The 21,558-nt window shown below is 39.9% G+C and overlaps 1 protein-coding gene and 1 long non-coding RNA gene across 2 annotated transcripts; both read right to left on the reverse strand.

Moving 5' to 3' along the window:
* Positions 1-5,978: 5,978 nt before the first annotated feature.
* LOC128513328 (uncharacterized) lies at positions 5,979-14,702 on the reverse strand. Its single transcript, XR_008356368.1, has 2 exons — positions 14,542-14,702; positions 5,979-6,738 (listed from the first exon to the last, which is right to left on the reverse strand). It is a non-coding gene; the product is annotated as an uncharacterized LOC128513328 (long non-coding RNA).
* Positions 14,703-16,943: 2,241 nt separating this feature from the next.
* Positions 16,944-18,472, reverse strand: ptf1a (pancreas associated transcription factor 1a). Its single transcript, XM_053487038.1, has 2 exons — positions 17,878-18,472; positions 16,944-17,512 (listed from the first exon to the last, which is right to left on the reverse strand). The coding sequence occupies exons 1-2, from the start codon at positions 18,470-18,472 to the stop codon at positions 17,310-17,312; spliced, it is 798 nt and encodes a 265-aa protein (XP_053343013.1). The 3' UTR covers positions 16,944-17,309.
* Between the last annotated feature and the right edge of the window lie 3,086 nt (positions 18,473-21,558).

A 21,558-nucleotide genomic window follows, 5' to 3' on the forward strand; every position in this document is an offset into this window, starting at 1 on the left:
ACTCATAGCTCTGTGATCAGACACGCTACGCAGCGTGGATATTCGGCCTTGTGCATCGCCGGTGATGTAATGATGCAGGAATCACATGCCATCAATGATGTCTGGAAATTAGTCGAACCTGCCTTTATCTTTCTAACGATAAGACGAAGTGCCCACATTGTGATTTGTTCGATGTGAAGCTGTGCTAGCTCGTCTTTGTTAGCTTTCATTCTTTATTAGCAATGTGAATGTTTTATAGTGCTAGTACTCTAATCTAAACCCAAATTAAATCATCAAATCAATCAGAAATATTAGACAAACGGTCGACCCTTCCCTCACTTCCTTTTTTCCTTAAAGGTCAAGAACTTTGGAAACGGGGAAATACAAATGCACCCATAAAGAGCTCATGAGCATGTGAACGCTGTAGACGTAATGACCAAGAATGCACACTTTCACACATGAGGAACGTGTTGCATTCGCCAAAGAGAATGTTGAGGACAATCGCAGATGGAAAATTCAGATGATGTTGATTTATTTTCTGTTAACAGCAGCTCTAACAGTAGCGCAGGTTTATATTAATGCACTCGATCTTATATGTTATCAGTTCCATAGTAACAGCTCATTCACATTCATATATTAGACCAGCCACTAATCATAAATGTATTTTAATTGTATAAACAGTTTTTAATTACTGATACAGGCCGGTTTTAGATCATTATTTTATGTAATCTAATGTTGTTGTGCTTTATAATGACGATAAATACTTTCTTTATATTTGGCAAGTGTAATTAAATATTAAATTTAAAGTACTCCAAAAACTCCATTATATAACAGCTTTTATAACCAGTGGCACCATCAGTTTTTATTATTTATGTAATTAACATCACAATTGATATTACAAAATGCTTAGATAGAGGCTTGGGAAGAGCTTGAAGCCAGTTTCATTACTTTTCTTCCTTAATTTGATTAGACTGTAAGAAATTATGTATAAGATTAGAATGAGATTAAGCCTAAGTTTAGGACCTATGTATTTTACTTTACAGTTTCTACACCATCAAGGAGGAGATGCAATGAGTCTCCAGCATGAGGCCTCGCTCAGATACACTGTGGGTCACGGGATAAATACTAGACTTAATTACATCACACTATATTCATGTATGTTTTGTTATTGTGCAAGGTGCAAGTAGAAGCCAAAGAAAGATGGTTAGCATCTGACCACAAGTGCAAATAGCTAATTAGCCTGCAGTGCAAGAAAGGGACAAGAGTGCTAAAGCATGGATTAATGTAATCTAAGACAGCCCAGTACTCCATAAACACTGTCAGAAATAACATGTGCTGTAGGGAAGTAAGTGGTATACAAGTATGTTTACCACACAGTGGTTGCATTTATTTGTTTTGAAGCGCTCAAGATCTTGCGTCTGAAAGCTTCAAATTAAGGAATAGCATTAAAGCTCTTAAAACTCGAATGCTTTCTCATTACGAGCCGTGATTAGATTGCGTATTGAGGTGGCCGAGGCCCTGCCGTGTCACTACAAATGAAACGTGCACCTGTAGCTTGTCACAAACCCACATCAGAGGTTAACGCAGATCAGATTTTAACAGGTGCAAGGTTATTAGGCCTCTCGATCCGGCCCTTAATTGCCTCCTGCTGATGAATATGCATAGGTTTGTGCTCTGTCTGTGTGCTCAGGTTTTTGTAGCGCGCACAGCTCTACATGTGGCTTTGTGTGAGAGCGAGAGAATAAACCCTTCCCCTCACCTTATTCTGTCAGGGCAGCAGCGTGCCCCGTGTCACCGGGTACAATATAAACCGACTGATGGCTCTGACTGAAGTAGAGACACGAGGTTTAGCGTCTCTTGCCTTGCAGATGGAGGTTCCTGTTTTATGCCAGGCATGCTGTCGAGGGGAAAAAAATGCAGCCTGTTGTTCTACAGACACTCAGCCGGTGAGAGCGTGATTAACACGCTTATCTACATGCACACTAATAACCTGATTATCATCTCATTCTCATAGCTCGTCCATGTATACCCTGCATGTTTATAACTGATTAAAGGCTTAATTGGAATTGAAGCTCAGATAACAAGGAAATCTTCATGATATTTATTGAAAGATAAAATAATTTTATTTCGATCAGAACCCTTACAGACATGACGGAGCTCAGTCAAAGTTCTACACTGCATTCAAGAACAGATTTTCATTTGTTCAGTCAAACGAAAGACAGCTCAAAGACGGACAAGGAAGCATCATGTGCAATGTACAACTTAGATCGTCCTGTCTAACGGCATGACTAAAGATGGACGATCGTCAACATTAAACTTTACTGCATATACAGTATGCATCGATCAGCCATAAGATTATGACCACCAGTCTAATATTGATTGTGCCAAGCTTTTACCACCAAAACAGTGATGCATTATGTGTTCTAACTTCTTCCTATATGAACCAGCATTGACTTTTTCATCAATTTGAGCTACAAAATCTTTGTTACAATGGCGCCTGGAAGTAGGTGGGATATTTTAGGCAGCAAGTGAACATTTTGTCACTGAAGTTGATGTGTTGGGAAAAGAAAAAACGGGCCAAGCTTAGAGATTTGAGCGACTTAGTACATAGTAATAGTACTAGCTTCACCAAATCACACTGACCAAACCATGACAACTAGTTTTCGCTGTACAGATACACACAGGTTACTCCACCTGATTAGCTGTCTCATTCAGCTCATAATATTAACATTGCCCTGACCTCTGCAAGCTGCATGTTAGCATTCGACCTTTTCAGAGCACAGCCTAAGAACTGCCCCACTTTCACGCCCTTTACTCTCTCTCCTCCTGCCTGTTTATTGATTTCTTGATGATTGGGATCTCGGCTAATGAGCTCAGCAGTCAGGACCGAGTTAGATAGTCGCCCGCCTTAATTCCCTCGGTCAATACAGAAGCTCTCAGACGGGAAAGGCTAATGCACAGAAGCTAACAAATTAATCTGCTAGATTACACCGCTGTCCTGCGCACAGATTCGCAAGAAGAGACAATAGACAAGTGTCTCCAAGGCAAAGGGCAAGCAAGTGTACTGAGATTCTTGAACTTTTGGTAACAAATGGAAGGAAAAAAGGCAGAATGGTTAATGAAAATGTTACGTGTTTATCTTCAGCTTAGCACTGATACTGGCTTGGCTAGTCCTTTTCAGTTAGATGGTTCATCATTAAACATTGAACTGCAATTATATATCGACAATATTCAAATATTAAATTATTTAAGATTACTTAGTTCACACTGGTATTAATGTAAAAAACATCAATTTAATACACAGAGAAAAACGAATGGGAAATATACAGAATAAGAAATAAAAATTAAGAATAATTTATAAAACACTCATCCTGTTGAATAATTCATAAAACACTACAGTATGTATATACACTATATTGGCAAAAGAATTCGAATGAACTTAAGTAACATTTAATTCCTAATCCATAAGGTTTAATCAACTCTTCTCTGAAGGCTTTTCACAAGGTTTAGAAGTGTGTTAATGGGAATTTTTGACCGTTCTTCCAGAAGCACATTAGTGAGGCAGACACTGATGTTGGACGAGAAGGCCTGGCTCACAGTCTCTGCTCTAATCCATCCCAAAGGTCTTCTATCAGTTTGAGGTCATGTTCTTCCAACACAAACTCACTCATCTATGTCTTTATGGTCCTCGCTTTGCGCACTGATGTGCAGTCATGTTGGAACAGAAATGGGCCGTTCCCAAACAGTTACCACAAAGTTGGGAGCATGAAATTGTCCAAAATGTCTTGGTATGCTGAAGCATTAAGAGTTTCTTTCACTGGAAGTAAGGGACCGAGCCCAACTCCTAAAAAAACAACCACACACCAGTTCACAAAGTAAGGTCCATAAAGACATGGATGAGCGAGTCATATTTAACTCTATGAATAAGAAATTGGATGTTACTCAACTCAAGTTCATACGCATGTGAAGGCAGGCGAGCAAATACTTTTGGCAATACAGTGTATATATATATATATATATATATATATATATATATATATATATATATATATATGTATGTATGTATATTATATATACAAATTTTATATATATATATATAATTAGTCTTAGCTCTAAATCACAATTAGGGTAGAATTATTATGTCCACATTTGTGTGTCATGTCCTAATGAAGCCGTTTAAGTGTCAGTATCCTGCACTCCTCAGCACTCTATTAACGTGCGCGAGCAGGTCAGCATGGCTAACTGACAGCATGCCTGAGGACAAGGGTGAAAGGCAGGAGGAGGGGTAAAGAGGCGCTGGTCATCAGTCGAGGGGGTCTGGTCACTAATGTCTACACTTAACTATGGGAATGTAGCCTATACGTCATTGTTGACACATGGTAATTGCAGATAAGACAACTGGGGCAGAGCCAGAGAAGACCTCAGTCACTTGTCAGATTAGAATCCTCAATTCAATTCTCGCTGTTTTCTAAGGTGATCTGAACTCTACTGTGCTCGCCCACTCTCGCCCACCATCACCCACTCGGGTCAATTCTTGCCCAAACCTGCTCAATAGTACACACTCTCACCCACTCTCATCCAACTTCGCCCACTCTCGCCCACTTTTATTTAAAGTGAGTCTTTCATGTTGAAAAGCAACGTCTGAAATGTGTTTAGGTGTGTAGATATATTTCCATACTTGCTTCTGCTTTTGAAATGTTTTAACTCCTATAAATCATACATACCAAACATCATCTGTATTTACAACTTGTTGTTTGCCAACCATTCAGATATTCCAGCCATGTTCCGCAACGTGACAAAGCAGCTAAAACGCTGGAAGCAGACGGTGTTAGTGCTATTTAACTGCCGCTTTCACAAAGTATTCGCTTTTATTGGACTAGTGCTGAAAGCTACAAAAGTCACTCTGAAAATGATCAAAAGAAGAGAAGAAAAAAAAACACTAAGACACAGAGCCATAAATTTTGTCCTTCTTTTTTTTTTTTTTTTTTTTAAACCATGAATACGTCTGGCCCATATGCTTGGCCATGGAGCGACGTGAAAGGGGCATTTACAAACCCAGGCCCACCACATTAAACTCTATAACAATCTTCATTCATGGTAACTTATCAGACTCAATTAATCAACCTCAACAATGGCAATTCTGATGTGTTCAAGCACCCTGAAAGGCCTAGGTCAGCACCGGGGCACTGTCGACGCCTAGCGCTCCCTCGCCTCTCAAAACTCTCATCCCAGAATCAGGCGTCTCTGTCGCTCCGGCCTTCGAGCCTGTCCTAAGAAGAAAAACTAGAAATAAGGTGAAAGAAAACAAACAGCTTTGGAGAGATCATAAAGAGCTTTCTTTTCTGTCGCTCAAAGGCGACAAAGCTGCTCCAGCGGATGAAAGCCTTTCTCTCAGGGCGTCTGAAAGGAGCATGTCTTCTCTGCTCGCCTCTGAATGGTATTGTTATGGCTATTCCAGCGGGCTGAAAAGGGGCAACCACTGGTTTGATTCGGTTACACGGTGTGGTAAAGTTCTCCCTCCCACCGCCTTGGTGTGTATGGAGGGTCCGTGACCTGTTTACTCTCGGCCGGGGAAAATGTCATGTCGCCCCTCCCATGGGCAGTCCTCACATTCATTTGATTGGTACAAAAAAATGACTTGGGATGGTTAAAAAGCACTCATCCTACATTACAATTTATGGCTCATACTTTTACATGACACTTTATTTTCTAGTTCGGGGCATTTTTACAGATGTCATGCGTCAGGGTACTGTCACAAGCACACAAAGTTTTTATGACTTTTTTTTTTTTTCTTTGAATTTCTTTTATTTCAGGGTGGTGATTAGAGACTAAGAATGAGGATGATGAAGATTTGGTCACAATCTTCAATCTCCCTTCCCCTCCCAAGAACCCAACTCCAGAACATGAAGTACAGAATGCTTTTCTCACACACGATTCACAGCAGAAATAAAGCAACTGGCACATGCACCTAATAAATAAATAAATAAATAAATACTAAATTAATGGATGGAAATTGTATATACTTTATTTTGATCCACACTTTATATAAAGTGTGCTAATCCTATAAAATCCATGATTCTATGGATGAGTGCACATTTCCTGTCATGTCTCTTATTACATAATATTAGCTTAATAATACTTTAGCACTATTTTCTAAATTTATAACAAATTCCAAAAATTTAATAGGTTAATTACAGATATAACATTTAATAAATATTTCCCCGTTTTAACTGAGATTTTTACCATAAAGCTAGAAAATGTTTTTAAGATAAGATAATGTTTAAAATCCTAACATGAAACTCCAGGGTTTGAGTTTGGACATTCCTTTATCCTACATACACACACACACACATATACACACACACACACACATGCCTTAAATAACCTTCTGAAAAGGCATTCATTAGATTGTTTCTTTTCCTCCCACTTCACAGAGTTCCCATAATGTGTAAACAAAGCCTGCAGTGACTTTAACAGGCTTTAATTGACTCCGGGACTGAATGGCCGTAATCCACTTCCACAGCGGCTCAAAAAAGCGCGTGTGTGTTCTGTAGCCAACATCAGGAGACATCCAAGAATGTCCTTTAGATTCACACGATTAAAAAAAAAAAAAAAAAAACCCTGAGAAGACTTAGGGCTGGGAGGTTTTGGATGGTGTTTGTGGAGGGAAACAGGATGAGCAGATCCATTTCAGGTTTTGTAGAACTTCACTGTAGGGTGGAGATGAATCCACTTCCATGTGTGTGGTAGAGTTTTACACTGAAAAAAAAAACACATTATGTTAGTCATCATCATCATCATCATCATCATTATCATCATCACAGCAGGCTTAATCAAACATCTTTAAAAGCAATATTTATTTCTTATATAGATATATAAAACATACAGTAAATGAAAAAAAAAATTTTTCAGGAAAATAAATATATCTCATTGTTAAAAAGTAAAAAAAAAATGTTTGCATGAAATTCTCAAAAATCAGAAAATCTAAGAATGGAAAAGATCTTTTCCTTTAAACATTTTTTGTAGAAGCTTGTAATCTTTTGTTAACATATCTGGTCGTGTTCTGATATCAACATTGTGTGATCTTTTAACCTGTAGACTTTTAAAAAAGTTGTTTAGGTAAAAGCACATATATAATGTTTTATCATGTACAGTAACAAACGTTTTTGTAATAAACATGTAAATGGTATAGATGGTATAAAAGAATGTTATATAGAAATACTGTATCTATTCTATAAAAAAATATTTGGGCCTCAGTGTGTGTGAGAGTGTAATTGTTTGAGTGGGGGAATGTTTTAAAAGCTTGCGGATGACCAGATACCTCCAGTATGGGTTTATCTGACAGGAGTATCGCCTTTTACATGTAACGAACTGACCAAAACGTTTTCTTGTTGGTTCCTGAGGATAAGGTTAGAGTGAGGCTCCATCATTTGGTCAGTAGATGGACCTCAAAAGGATACCAAGAAAACAGATGTAAGTGTGTCTGTGAGTGTGTGTGTGTGTGTTGCTTCTCAGTATGAATCCCCTGCGGTGCTGTACTCCAGAGCCAGCTTCTCTCAGCCCTCGTTGATCCTCAGAGACAAGCTTAGAATCAATTACCAATTTCTCCTTTAACAGAGTGTCATTTCAGACGGATGTTCATCTGGTTATGGCGAGCTGGGATCACTGCCGGGGCCCTTTCGCACCGGGATTATGTGATTATGCTTTAATTCCTTGTAATCTCTTATTAACTAGGCTACTGCATGTCAAAGAAAACACAATGCATCACACTTATCGGCTGTTCTCAGTCTGAAGTGCTTCTTTCTTCTTCTTTTCTTCCCTTTTTCCTCTGTTTTTCCTCTGCAGCAAGACCAGAGTCAGGTGTCTGATTTATATCAGCACCTTAAACGCTCTCAGGAGGGGGCAAAGTCACTAAACACACACACTAGAGCACAGTTTGTAAAACAACACTGGAAAAAAACTGGATTTTTTGTGCACCTCAAGAAATTAATTGGTTGCATTAGTTAGGGGATAAATGGCGATGGCTGGTGTGTTGGATTCCAGCAGAGTTTCACCATAGAGGGTTAATGGGAGTCAAGGCTGGAAGCGTTCCCAGGCCTGGCCCGAGGCCATTAAAACCCAGTAGAAGAAACTTATGGAGCAAATCAGCACTGAGCTGCCTCTTATACAGCCTTCAGGAGCACAATAAAGAACCCGAGAGCTTGCAGCACTGCCTGTGTTACCCAGGGTACACACACGTACATACACACGCACACACACACATGCACACACACACACACGCGCGCACAGGGAAACACAGTTCGCTCTTTGCACAAGTGAGATTAACTTTGTCGCAGGTTTTAAGCTATGAATTGATCAAAGTGTCTATTTTTTCACTCAATTTAAAGAAAGCTGAATGACCCCCCCCCACCCCCATACCACCACCACCACCTTTTACATTCCTTCCTGTAAATGCATTATCATCATCTATTCCAGCTGAGAAACAGAACAGGGAAGGAAAGTCCATGCCTTCGACTTGTTTTGTGAATATTAAAACTAAAGCCTGGTTTTCATGATGGTTTTCACCAAGCAACGTCAAGGAAAAAGAGAACACAGAAAAAGAGCTATTTCTGATTCTCTCTTTTCTCCTAAAGCGAAACCAAGGCGGCGGTGGAGAGGCTGCGTGTCCGAGCTCAGGGCGCGCGCAACGGAAACATATTGTCGCGTCCTGGTGCGCGGGGGCTCTCACCTCCTCACCGCACTCACACGCACAACCGGCTCCGCAACATTTGCATATTTGTAATTTATCACATTTTTGTTCGGGGCTCTGTGTGTGTGTGTGTGTGTGTGTATGGGGGGGTTCAGGTTTTCCTTAGAGAACAAGAGCGAAATTCCTTTACAAGCCTGCGAGAACATAAAAGTTAATCAAGTAGTTAATATTTTTCTTTAAAACAATAGATGGTATATGACACACGAGAGATATTTTAGGACAAAAAACACGAACACCAGCGCGCATTTTAATGTCTGGGCTCCCTAAAAAAAGGAAACAAACAAAAAAGACTTGAAATGTTCTGCTTTTTGTAATTATAAATTAAATACCTTGGTGTGTTTTTAGATAACATTTTGACAGATTAAAAACACACTAATTAATTTGTTAGCTGTTTATAGGAATACGCGCATAAACAGAATTTTTTGAAAATGACACTGAGCTTGGATTGTATTGAGGTCACGTGTCATCTCCTGCATAAGACAAACAAAAGTAATTTTCATGTTTTTTTGTTTTTGCGGAAGCAGGATATTATTTGTCGCAGATTCCGTGAAATATCCAGTTAAAAAAAAAAAAAACATAAATTCACAACAATAAAATAGAGAAAATTGTTAATGTGTGAGCCGATATCACCTCGGGGACAGTCGGAAAATTCGAAGGTGATGGAAAAACCACCTGTTTGACCAAGCAGATATGTTTAATGACAGCTCTCTAGCATTCTCCAGAGTCGCATTACAGCGATTAAAACGAATTGTGTCCCGTTGAAATGATGCACTAAACACATCGGGGTTTAGTTAATCACGGGAGGATTGATTTGTTTAGTATGACACCTCGGGCTATTCGGGAAAGAAGAAGCATTAATAAAAATGGGAGTCAAGTGCCTGGCAGGCTCTGGATGAACCTCATATGGTAACTGCAGACCATGCGAATAAAAGAGAAGCAATAATTCATAGGACGAGGCATGCAAAAGCTGGACACAATGCCTCTCCTATTAAGCACCATATTCGAGCCCTTTCTACGGAGCACAAAGATCATAGCACGACGCCTTTATGGCTGTAATGGTGTGAAAGGCGAGCTGGAGGGGGAAGGTCACAGTGGCTGTGCATGGCAGATCCAGGGTGGCACTGTGGCTCTGTGCGTGGCCAAGCAAGGCCAGCTGTCCCCAGTGCGCAGTTTATTATAACTCATCACAGACGTGCATGACTTATTAAAGAGGGTTTTTTTTTCTTGTTGTTGTTAATATGCTGCGCGCTGAACCACATCCAGGTCCCATGGAGAGGGTTTGGAACCAGGACAAGTGTCCATCTGACGCATTGATTATTTGTTTAATAGATCATTGTAAAGAAACTGTACACTTACAAAGCGATCATATTCATGCCAGAAGGATTATGGGAGGAATTAATAATGGGTTTGTTTGTGCTAGGAGTCGGATTGGGGTTGCAGAGTTAAATAACTAAATAAAAACTAACTAACTAAAAATAGAAAAATAAATCTAGGTTTGTTTCTGGTCTACAGGAATTTAGGTGACACGAATAAACACACAATTAATATATCAATTTGTTACATTTTAAAGACACGACCTAAATATCTAGAAGTTAAAACGAATGAACTAATAAAACAGTGTTTAAATTTTCACTCTAATCATAATATTTATTCTTACGATTATAACATATAATAATGTTAGCTGAATATACCTAGTATTTCTCCTTCTTCTTTTTCAAATTCATCATCATCATCATCCTGCCTATGCTACAATATTTGACACATGGGGGATGAAAACATGTTGCTTCTTCTTTTCCTCCTCCTCCTCGTCATTCGTCTTTAAAAACTTACTTACTTTGACGAAGTTAGAACGATTAAACAAATTAAACAATGTTTGCATTTCTACTGCAATAATATATATTTACAGCTAGTTTCCTAGCGTAGAAACTAATCAAATTCCTTAAGAGCATCTTTCAATCACTATCTATCTATCTATCTATCTATCTATCTATCTATCTATCTATCTATCTATCTATAGTGGTATATAAACACTCGCATTTGCTGCAGCTCAAATCTGACCCCTCATCATGGTACTTCGCCCACATACTGATATAACTATGTTCAAATTTAACTCGTGTGTGCGCGCGACCTGTTAATACGCGTGCGCTGAAGGGCAGTGGAAGCTCAGCAGATAAAGTTCTACATTTTTGACCAAGTAGTTGTTCGTTCAAACTCCAGTACTACCACAGCGCCACCGGTGGGCACTTGGGCAAGACACTTAATCCCTCAACTGATTTGGATTAAATGCATTAATTTCTCTTTGGATAAAATTAAAATGTGTGCCAAACCTATCCAGTGCTCAATTTAACAGGTACAGCAGTGCACTGGCGTGTGCAGTCTTTAAACTGCTGTGAAACCCCGATGATTTTTGCTGTGTGGTCTCAGCAGTGCAACAGTATAGACTTTTATAAACGTTAATAAGCATTAAAGCCGCTCATATTTCGGATTATAGCCCTTTCATTAGTGTTTGGCCATCAGGGTGCCAGCTGCCAGATCCAATAAACACCAGTGGAGTCTCTTTAAGCGTTTAACCCTGCCAAAATCCCTTCTCTCTCCCTCTCCAAGGGGGGGCTTTAATACCCCGCGATCCCTCTTACCCCCGCCTCCCGTTTACCATGATAACATAATCATGATTATTCCACTGGATTTATGATGAGAGCAACCCGAGCAACAGGTGTTTAAAGTTTGGTTCACACAAGGGACCCCAGAAAAGGAGGGGACTCTCGGTGCCAAAGTAACCAAAGTAACCTCAAACAAGCGCACTGATATCTTTATTGCTAAGCGTAACATATCCATCCTTGTCCAGCTTTCTGTGCGATGGTTTCTCTGCACCTGGTTATTTCCAACTTCTTTTTATTTTCTTTCTTTTTTGTGTGCGTCTAGGCCCTGGATAGCAGCTGCTTAAAGAGAGACACAGAGAGGCCCTTACAACGTCTCCAAGACGTGTTGGCATGGTTTTCTCGCCTTTAATGTAGCACTAAGCTTTGTCTTTGGTACAATATGGGAACAGTAAAGCACGACGTGTGGACGTGAGCGCACTTTTTTAAACTATGCGACTCCGCAAACAGTTTTGTTTCAAGTCAATTAGACTGATCAGCCAATTAAATTTATGTGCGTCGACATGGTTTTTCACATGGAGAGAGAAAAGAGGCAGCAGCACAGAAAGAGTAAGAGACAGAGGGAGAGAAAGAGAAAAAGAGAGCTGGCCTTTAAGGATTTTAGTCTCATCACCTGGCGTTCATTTTACACAGAAGTGTAATAGCCAGGCGTTTCCAAAAAGTGAATGTATTACCAAAAGGCCCTCGCCATCTTGTGCGCTATTGTTCGACCGCAGTTAATAACTCATTACAGGGATTTAACAAATCCCTCACATGCATATGTTTGGTGTCTCCATATTTTTTGATCCCTCTGATGAAGCAGATGCTGCAATTGAAAATCCTGACTAAAAAAAAAAAACCTTCTACGAGGCTGAAAGGAGGAGAGAGGTCCTGAACAAAGAGCCTTGGGGAGATCTCTCAGGAAGAGAAAAAAACATTTAGGGCCAATAAACAGACTTCAACCTGCTCCATTTCAGCCATTGTGCCACCGTTTTTGAATAATTAAGGTTAATAAGAATAGGTTTTGTGGAGTTTGAATGCCAGGCGCACAGGTGCGGCGTGACAGGATGAATGATGCGCCTGATTTTTGCCAAACTCGAGAGCCCTTCTCTCAGAGCTTCAAGCTGATGGAAAATATTGTCACTTCTTTAATTCACGGCATTAGACGTTCACAGGAAACAAAGGCGGCCGATGAAAAGCTCATGGCTGTAATGAAACACACTTATGGCCCGAGATAAATGAGAGCCGGAGTCAATGGCCAGGCGCGTTTTCGCTTTGCGCGCAAGCAGCCTGTGCCATCTAAATCAAATAAAGGGAACCTTTCCAACTTTTAAAAAGACCTCGTTTTCATTTTTAAAGCCTCTCCGCCACTGCCATTAAGCATATGGGGCTTTTGTACGCAGCAACAGCTCTTGAGAAAGCAACCGGTGTCTATGTGGCGAATCATTTGAACTTTCTGAGCCAAAACCGCATCCGCGCACAAAAGCGCACAGAAAGCAAATAAAGAAAAGACTTTTAATGAAACAATCTGACATATGTGTGTTTGCGCTTCTCAGACCTGCTTTAGTCACAATTTCATCCAGTTACTTGCAAAAGACGTGGCTAATAGCTTTCTAACGTTTTTAAAGGGGGACAGTAATAAGCACGTGACCATGGCGTACCGGGTTTTGCGCACGCACCGGAATGGAGCTCTGCACGGGGCTGCGGGTTTGTCCGAGCTCACTTTCCCCCTCCTTCTCTCTCTCTCTTTATAAACTGCACTTTTCTTCTTTTAAAAATGTCGCACATAACTAAAATTTTAGACTGATGGGCTTAGGTTCCCCCCCTCCCTCCCCCTCCTGAATTTTAGCAATATTAATATTGATCATACCGCGGTAATCTCTTGGCACGATATTATCACGATTATATATTTCGTGCGTTTTAGATGAAACTGTAAAATAAAATCGTTTTTGCAAAATTTTTGCGCGTTTTCTTCAGAGGACAAGAGCAAAACGCTAACTCGATTTTATATGTATAATCTACAGAGTACTTTTAAAAATATAAGTATACAGTATCGTAAGAGATCACGTGGTTGTGCAGTCTGGAAGACGATGTTATTCAAATAAATAGTGTCTTATGATAGTAAATGCACCTAATCTGTGCGCTTTCATCCACGTGAAACAAATGAAGAATGTAAGGGAAAACGAAATTGGAAAAATAATAAAAATAATAACAACAACAACAACAACAACAAAAACAATTATTATTATTATTATTATTATTATAAACGTTTTGCTGAACTGTCCGTTGGACTCGCCACAGCTCCATCATTGGTACAGGCGCGCAAGAAGCGTATTTTAGCATCTTCTTTGTGCGAGGAAAAACACTTCCAAGTTTACTGGCGCACATAACAGTGTTGCCTGATCGACTTTAATCCAGAGTAAACAGAACAGAAAAATGAAATGCGCTTGGAATAATTCGGGCGTGGTGGTGAAATCTTCGAATTTGGCAACCCTGATGCAAAGCCTGCGTTTTCTTGTAGAGTTCATTCCCAGCCACACACTTTATACGACATTTCATCCTCATCCTCATCCTTAACGGCGCCCAAGGTCATTGAGATGATCCACCAGGTGAGTCAAGGGTTAAAAATATTGCTCATCACTTTCATGGTGATTCTGATGTTTTATAATCACACACGCATTACAGTCCCAGTGCCATTTATCCCAAGTTCTAGATTCCGACAAATTTTCTGATTCTTCATCTCTTCCAACAGTGTCCAAAAAAAAAATCCAAAACGATTTCTCCTAAAACCAAAATGTTGTCATGAGTGAAGTATATAATCCAGCAGCTCTGCGGTTCTCAGTGCGACTCGTCCGCTGTCAGTCCCAAGTGCCATTTGTTTTTCTAATGAGCCCTAATGAGATGACACGCGCTAGTTTAGAGGCTTAATGAGGCGATAATGCGTTACGTTTCGGACAATTTCATGTTAAAGTTAAAGCAAAATCGAAAAAAAAACGATTTGCAAAAAAAACAAAAAACATAGGTGAAGCGCAGAATTAATTGTAGGACATAAAAGATAAACAACAACAACGACGACGACGACGACATAATAATAATAATAATAATAATAATAATAATAATAATAATACAGTGCTCCTAATTAAAGTTGTTATTTTGAATAAAGCACATGGAGCTTACCCAAGACACCGTTTCATGTGTCACTTGCTGCTTTGCTGCTTTTTCTCTTCCATGTAGAACTGTGTGTGTTTGTGTGTGTGTGTGTCTGTAATTGAAAGGATGTTTTGGGGGCTCTGAGAGTTTTTAAGTTTTGGGTTGGTTCTTAAGAAATCCGTGAGCTGACGTAGAGCATGCAGAGAAAAAGCTTCCACGGGAAAATTCAGCCTTCGAGCACCTGCATGGTTCCCCCCTGGGGCCTGGAGCAACCTCAGACCTCCAACTATTTATAGCTAATAAATAAACACACACACACACACACACACACACACGCACACACACAAGCTGTGGCATCTTTCAGATGTTGCATTTCATTGAGCCAGAGCCCAAACTTTATATCTACACTCATCATGTAACTTGTTCTTAGACAGATGAAGTTTTTAATCTTGTTGCACAGTATTAGACCATTTTTGTCTCATAAGTTGAGCTGTATTTGCCACCTTATAAATATTTATCTCAAAAAAGTAAGCTATAAGCTCATTTTATTACTACCAGGTCTCAACACTTAGAATTACTAAATACACATGAGTATGAAGAGACTCACTGAAAGGAACACATGAATAGTTACTGAACAACAGACATAACATTAAAAAAACACCTACATAATATTTTGTACTTCTCTCTGACTTGTTGAAGCCTGGGCTCCAAAAGACCTCTGAATATGTGTGTGTGTGTGTGTGTGTGTGTGTGTGTGTGTGTGTGTGTGTGTGTGTGTGTGTGTGTGTGTGTGTGATATCTGGCATCAAGACATAAGCAGCAGATCCTTTTAGACCGGTAAAGTGTGAGGTCAGGCCTGCATGGATTAGACTGGTTTGTCCAGCACGTCCCACAGATGCTTGATTGGATTGAGATCTGGAGAATTCGGAGACTGAGGCAACACCTCAGACTCTTCGTTGTGCTTTTTGGACCGTTTCTGAACAATGTATGCAGTGTGTCAGGGCACATTATTCTGCAGGAAGAAGACACTGCTATCAGGGAACACCGTCTCCACGAAGGGGTGTAACTCAGTCTTCAACAGTGTCATCCACATAAATCACAGTACATGTAACAACGTTTTCCAGCAGAACAACCAAGAGCACCACAATGCCTGCCCCGGCTAGCCTTCTTCCCTGTGTGCATCCTGGTGCCATCTCTTCCATAGGTAAGTGACACACCCAGCCATCCACATGATGTAAAAAAACAAAACTGATGGCCAAATCAAAACCTTCTTCCACTGCTCTGTGGTCCATTTCTTTGGTTGCCCTGCACCAGCAGGTCCTGGGTTCGATTCCCTCATTGGGTCTGTGGAGTTTGCATGCTCTTCCTGTTCTTGGTGGGTTTCTGTTCTTCCTGGTTCTCTGGTTTCCTCCCACAGTCATCAGACATGCAGATTAGGCTAATTGGCGTTTCCAAATTCCCTGTAGATAATCCTTTGGAGAAGGAAACCCACTCCAGTATCCTGAACCAGAAAACCTTATTGACAGCACCTAGGAAGGCTTGGCATGCTATGGTCTAAAAGATTACAAAGAGTTGAACATGATTAAATAACTAAACAACAACAACAACAACAACAACAGCTCTTCTGTGCAATCAGGCCCTACATGCTAACATGCGTCACTCCCTCTGCACATCAGTGATCCTTGGCCACCCATGATCTTGTCCTTCCTCACCTTTGGTGACCAAAACATCCAACCCAAAGGGATTGGTTTTTTTAATAGAAAAAGACACTAACTGTGTTTAATTACAACACAACAGGAAGAAGCTTGCACTGTTGAGTATCTGATTCTGTGCCAAACAGCAAAACAACAGATTAATTGTCAATTAATTTAAATTACCTTATGTCACAGTACAGTACAGTACAGAAGTTTTTTTTTGTTGTTTTCAACACAATTAAAGGTTCCAATTAGCGACTGGTCCTTAATCTTGATCTTTTTATAGCCTTCAAAAAAGTAGAATAAAAAAACTGAATATTTGTTGCCTTTAGGAATTACTAAAAGTACTGTATGCCAATGAATACCTCCATCAGAATTTTTGTATTAATAATGTATTAGCAACACATATGATAATGCTGTAAAATAATTACATTATTATTATGTTATAGTGTAAGCTTTACCTGTAGATATTTGAAGAATAAGTTATTTTTATAATAATGAAAAAAAAAAAACAGATGTCAAGTATATTTCATCCTGAACAGATGGACACATTCAACATTTTAATTATTATAATTCTCTGTATTATTATAATTTTGTCCATACGTTTATATAGTGTGATTTCTAATAATAAAGGTATTATATATTACTAATAACAGGTCATGAAACCTGTATTAAATCTATATTAAACCTTCAATCAAACATTTAAATAAAACAGAAAAACAAAAAGAGTCAGGCTTGAATGAATCAATAGAAGAATTTATTGAATCATCATCATCATCATCATCATCATTATAAATATAGACCATTTGAGACACGGTACGTTTCATTTTTATAAAAAATAAGTTCTGTCTCGTTGGACATCCGTAGAAATCAACGTTAAATTATACAAATATATTATCAGAAAAATTCAATTAAGCAACAATTAAATAACGACGCACTACACGGTGATTGCCAGCGGCTCTATGTTCAGCTCCAGACTGGACAGCTGAAATAATAATAATAATAATAATAATAATAATAATAATACATATTTACATAGTAACATAAATGCGAAATGATCAGAGTGGAGAATCCCACACAGTCCTTGAGGGAGTCAGAGGATCACACCACCAGCTCAAATGGAGGCTCGTTCTCAATGTCGGTGAGCGCGGATTTGAAGTGCACTTTGCGGGGGTCCTCCGGGGTCCAAACCTTCGCCCTGCGGATGATGTTCTGCTCCCGGAGCTGCTTCTCATCCGTCCAAGACAAAGAGTGACCGGCCAGAGGGGGCAGGCCGTAATCTGGGTCATCAGGAGAAGGAGATCCTGGAGAGGAAAAAAAAACAGGAAAACTTTACTACTACTACTAATAACAATAATAATAACAGTAATAATAGATATTGGTAGGCTGTATGTTTGGAAAATGTATAGCTGTTCTGTTTAAAACACATTTCACGCTCAGCTATCAGATAATTAAATAACAGATGTTCTGTTTTTCCATATTAATTTGCTGTATAAATAGCGAGAAGACAATGTAAAAAGTCTGGAAAGTTGTGCACATATGAACATTTGCAATTCGTGCAAAAGAAATAAAAAGATTTGCAGTAATTGATGAGTTACCAGTGACTGACTGTGAAATAATAAACCTAACAGGTGCATGCTAAGTGTGTAAATGTTTGCTCGACTCTTACTTGTAACTCTGTGGCAGATGATGACTTTTTTGGGTTGGTTCAGAGCTTCGTGACTGGAGCTCCGGATGGGCGCGTCGGACTGCACCAGTTCGGCCAGGAAGTTGATGTAGCCGATGGCGAGCCGCAGCGTGTCCACTTTGGAGAGGCGCTTCTCGTAAGGCAGGGTGGGGATGTGAGAGCGCAGACCTTCGAACGCGTCGTTAATGGACTGCATGCGCCTGCGTTCGCGCACGTTGGCGGCCTGGCGCAGCTGCTGCATCTCCTGCTCGGAGCGCGCTCTCCTCCGCCGCTTCAGCTGCAGCGCACCGTCTCCGCGCCGCGGGGAGAACTCACACACACCGTAGGACGAGGAAGAGGATGAAGAGGAGGAGGAGGAGGAGAAGCGGCCCACGTCGCAGCCGTATTCTTCATCGTGTGCACGACACTCCTCGTAGTACTCTTGAATCTGACTCGCGAGGAAGTCGACGTCGTCGTCCAAGAAGTCGTCCGTGTCCATGTGCTCACGCGAGCATCGCTCGGTGAAGAAATCATCGTCGTCGAAATACGTGGAGGAGAAAGAGTCCAGGCCAGAGAACGGGTCCAGCACGGCGTCCATCCTCTTCTGCAGTTTAGGGAATCCCGGCACGCGAAGACCTTTTATAAGGACATCGACAGTCGCGTGCCATTAACGGACCGCGCCAGCCAATCAGCGGCGAGCTGCCGCGCACCTAAGGATAAACCACGCCCACCTTATTTTCACCCTCAAACGCTTAAGAAAACGATTAACATTTTTATCACTTAATTAATTAGGGAACACATTTGACTGGTTAGTAGGCTTTTATATATTTATTTATTCTATTGGAACTTAACCAATAACTACCATGTAATAATAATAATATTTATAATAATAATAATAATTATTATTATTATTATTACAATAATAAATCATCATTATTCATCATCATAATGTCACATGTCAAAAATAATTTTAGGACATCTATAACATACGTTTATAAAGATATAGCATAGATAAAAGAAACATTTGTTATTCTTAAATAATAAATGTTTTTTATTCGGATGTTCTTTTTAAAGCAGTATTATAATAAAATTATATGGGGCTATATTTTAAGTTGGTGTCATAATTACACGAATACTTCTAATAATCTAATAAAGTAGTTACTGATTAATATTTAATTATATTCAGTATTTTAAGCTACACAGGTGGCTGTTGTGTATCATGTTACTCAGTGCCCTGCTGATATTGGATAAAGGTTTATTTAACCTATTATTATTATTATTATTTATTTATTTATTTATTATTATTTAGGCCCTAATTAATTTCTCATTTGCAAACAGCTTCAGTCTGGTGCGCCATGAAGAGCCACGAGTCAGTTAAATATAAAAGCTTTATAACAGTGAAAAGGCGCGACACAACAGCAGCAGCAGCAGCGGATGGCGAGCAGCGCCTGAAGAGCCACGCAGGTGTTGGAGGACTTTGTGGTGTGTGTGTCCTTCGCTCTTATTAGCGATGAAGTGCTGTTTGCGTTTGTCCACGTGCGCTTTTTTGCACCCACGGAAACCGGACAATGCGCTGCTTTTCAGAGGTCACCCAGGCAGGTTGACCCCTGCGACCCTGTTTCAAGGCTTCTCTTAAAAAGCAGGTAGCATTTAAGAGCTCGCGCACTTCATTACCGAGGCGGACGCGCGGCCCCGGAGAGCGCACGAGCGCCGCCGCACAATGCGGGATAATGCGACACAATGGAGTACAATACGTCACTAACCGTGGGCGCACGAAAGGAGAGAAGGGAGTGAGAGTGATGTCGGGGAGGAGAGGAACATGGGGCCATCAATCAGTGGAGAGTTTTTCTTTCTTGAAGACGCGCATGGGACGCACGGAACGCTCTCTTTTTTGAAAAGGCTCTGATTAGGGATGTTAAGGCACGAGTTATAACAATTACAATGGACCGAGTCCTGATTATAATCATTCTGAATAACATCTTTAGAGCAACATTTGGATAAACATTGGACGCGCGCTTTGGATTCATGAGCACAGCATAATCAAATTATTTAAACATGATATTATTATTATTACTATTATTATTATTATTATTATTATTTTTAATTATTATTATTATAGTTCCACAAACTGAAGGGCATCCCAAACACTTTAAAACTGCTTAAAAGCTCTCAAAAATCTAATTTGAGGTGAGACGTGGCCATTCACACGTGGTCCGTGTTAGCTTACAACCTCTACTAAATGTGCACAAACGTGTTAAAACAAACAAACAAACAAACAAACAAACAATCTTCTACCTGATATCGGATTAATAGTCCAATTTCTTTTTACGCAAAAGTATACGAGTGTGCCGATCTATATTATATTTTCACCTTTTACAATTTACGATGATTATTACAAATCCCTTGATAAATGTTTTAACATGTTGTATATGATTAATTGAAAATTAATTTGATTTAAAAATAATAAAAAAGTAAGTTTGTTAATATAATTCAAGGTAAACAAAGAAATACGTTAATGCACATGAAACAATATTATTTTCAATATAGGCTACATATTTGCATTATTATGCCTGATGCATATTATTTGGTAACATCATTAATTAGAGAACGTTGCAATGAAAAAAAAGAAATAAATAAAAGAGGACAAGGTGGTTCTTGTTCTTCTTCTAAGGTTCTGATTAACCGCTGCGAATTTATTTTTTAATTCTTATTAGAATAAGTGCCTGAAAGAAGCACACTAAGGAAAATTTAATTGACAGGAGTTAAATACGACGATTTGAGCAACACTAGGAGAAAATCCTGTGCAAAGTGTGCATGCAGGATTAATGCTGGATTAATATCTGTTTGTCAGTTTCAATCTGCACATTACATCACATCACATCACATCAGCAGTGTTGCACTGGCACCTGGACGTTGCACCATCACCTGTAGTGTTGTATTAACTTTTAAATGAACGCTCTAACACTATATTCAGCAAAGTGTCAAGTCAACACTGGGAGTTTCTGCTGTATGGCACTTTCAGCACGCGAGGCTTTTATCTGCTCAGGTTCTAGCACCGACTAAGCTCACTTCATTTTACTCGAGAGGTCATTTAGCAACAAGGAGGAATAAATAAGGCAGTGTCTGGAGGACAGGGCGCGTATGGTTTTATTATGGAGGGGGGCTGGTAGCAGCAGCGTGGCTCTCAGTGGTGGCCAAACAGGGCCAACAAATTACGCTGGTACCTGAGATGCTGGCTGGTTAGAGTCTATCAACAAACCCTATTCAAACAAAGATGGAGGGGGGTCGTTTTGGTTAGAGAGCAGGAGGCTGTGCTAAAAGTGTAATGGTTGTCGCGGCAGGCTGCAGCGTGAGGCTCGGTCCGTGGGAATCTCACCACTTGCGCGTTTCGGAGAGTCAAAGAGCTGAATAAACACCGCAGCCTGCAGCAGCCTGTATGCTAAAGAGCGCATCTAAAACAGAGCCTGCATAAAAAGGTAGTGATAAATGTGCTTCACGTTTTTGGGCTCGGCTTGTTATGAAAAAAAAGCGTGGAGATTGTTTGTGGTGTCGGAGCGCACGGCCAGGGGTCTGCACCCAACCCCCCTCCCCCCACCCCCCAAAAGAAAATTACTGAACAGTTAAAAACCTAAAACTTGTAAGAAAGATAAGGCAACTCTGGTAGATGTATAGACTGCTTTTAGA

This window comes from Clarias gariepinus, chromosome 25 (assembly GCF_024256425.1).
Source record: "Clarias gariepinus isolate MV-2021 ecotype Netherlands chromosome 25, CGAR_prim_01v2, whole genome shotgun sequence".
Classification (NCBI taxonomy): domain Eukaryota; kingdom Metazoa; phylum Chordata; class Actinopteri; order Siluriformes; family Clariidae; genus Clarias; species Clarias gariepinus.

What these genes read in the sequence shown, in the direction of transcription:
- ptf1a (XM_053487038.1), bottom strand. Translation starts at nt 18,472, where the DNA reads ATGGACGCCGTGCTGGACCCGTTCTCTGGCCTGGACTCTTTCTCCTCC. An exon ending in CATCTGCCACAGAGTTACAA is followed by an intron (nt 17,513 to 17,877) that starts GTAAGAGTCGAG and finishes TTTCCTCTCCAG; the next exon opens with GATCTCCTTCTCCTGATGAC.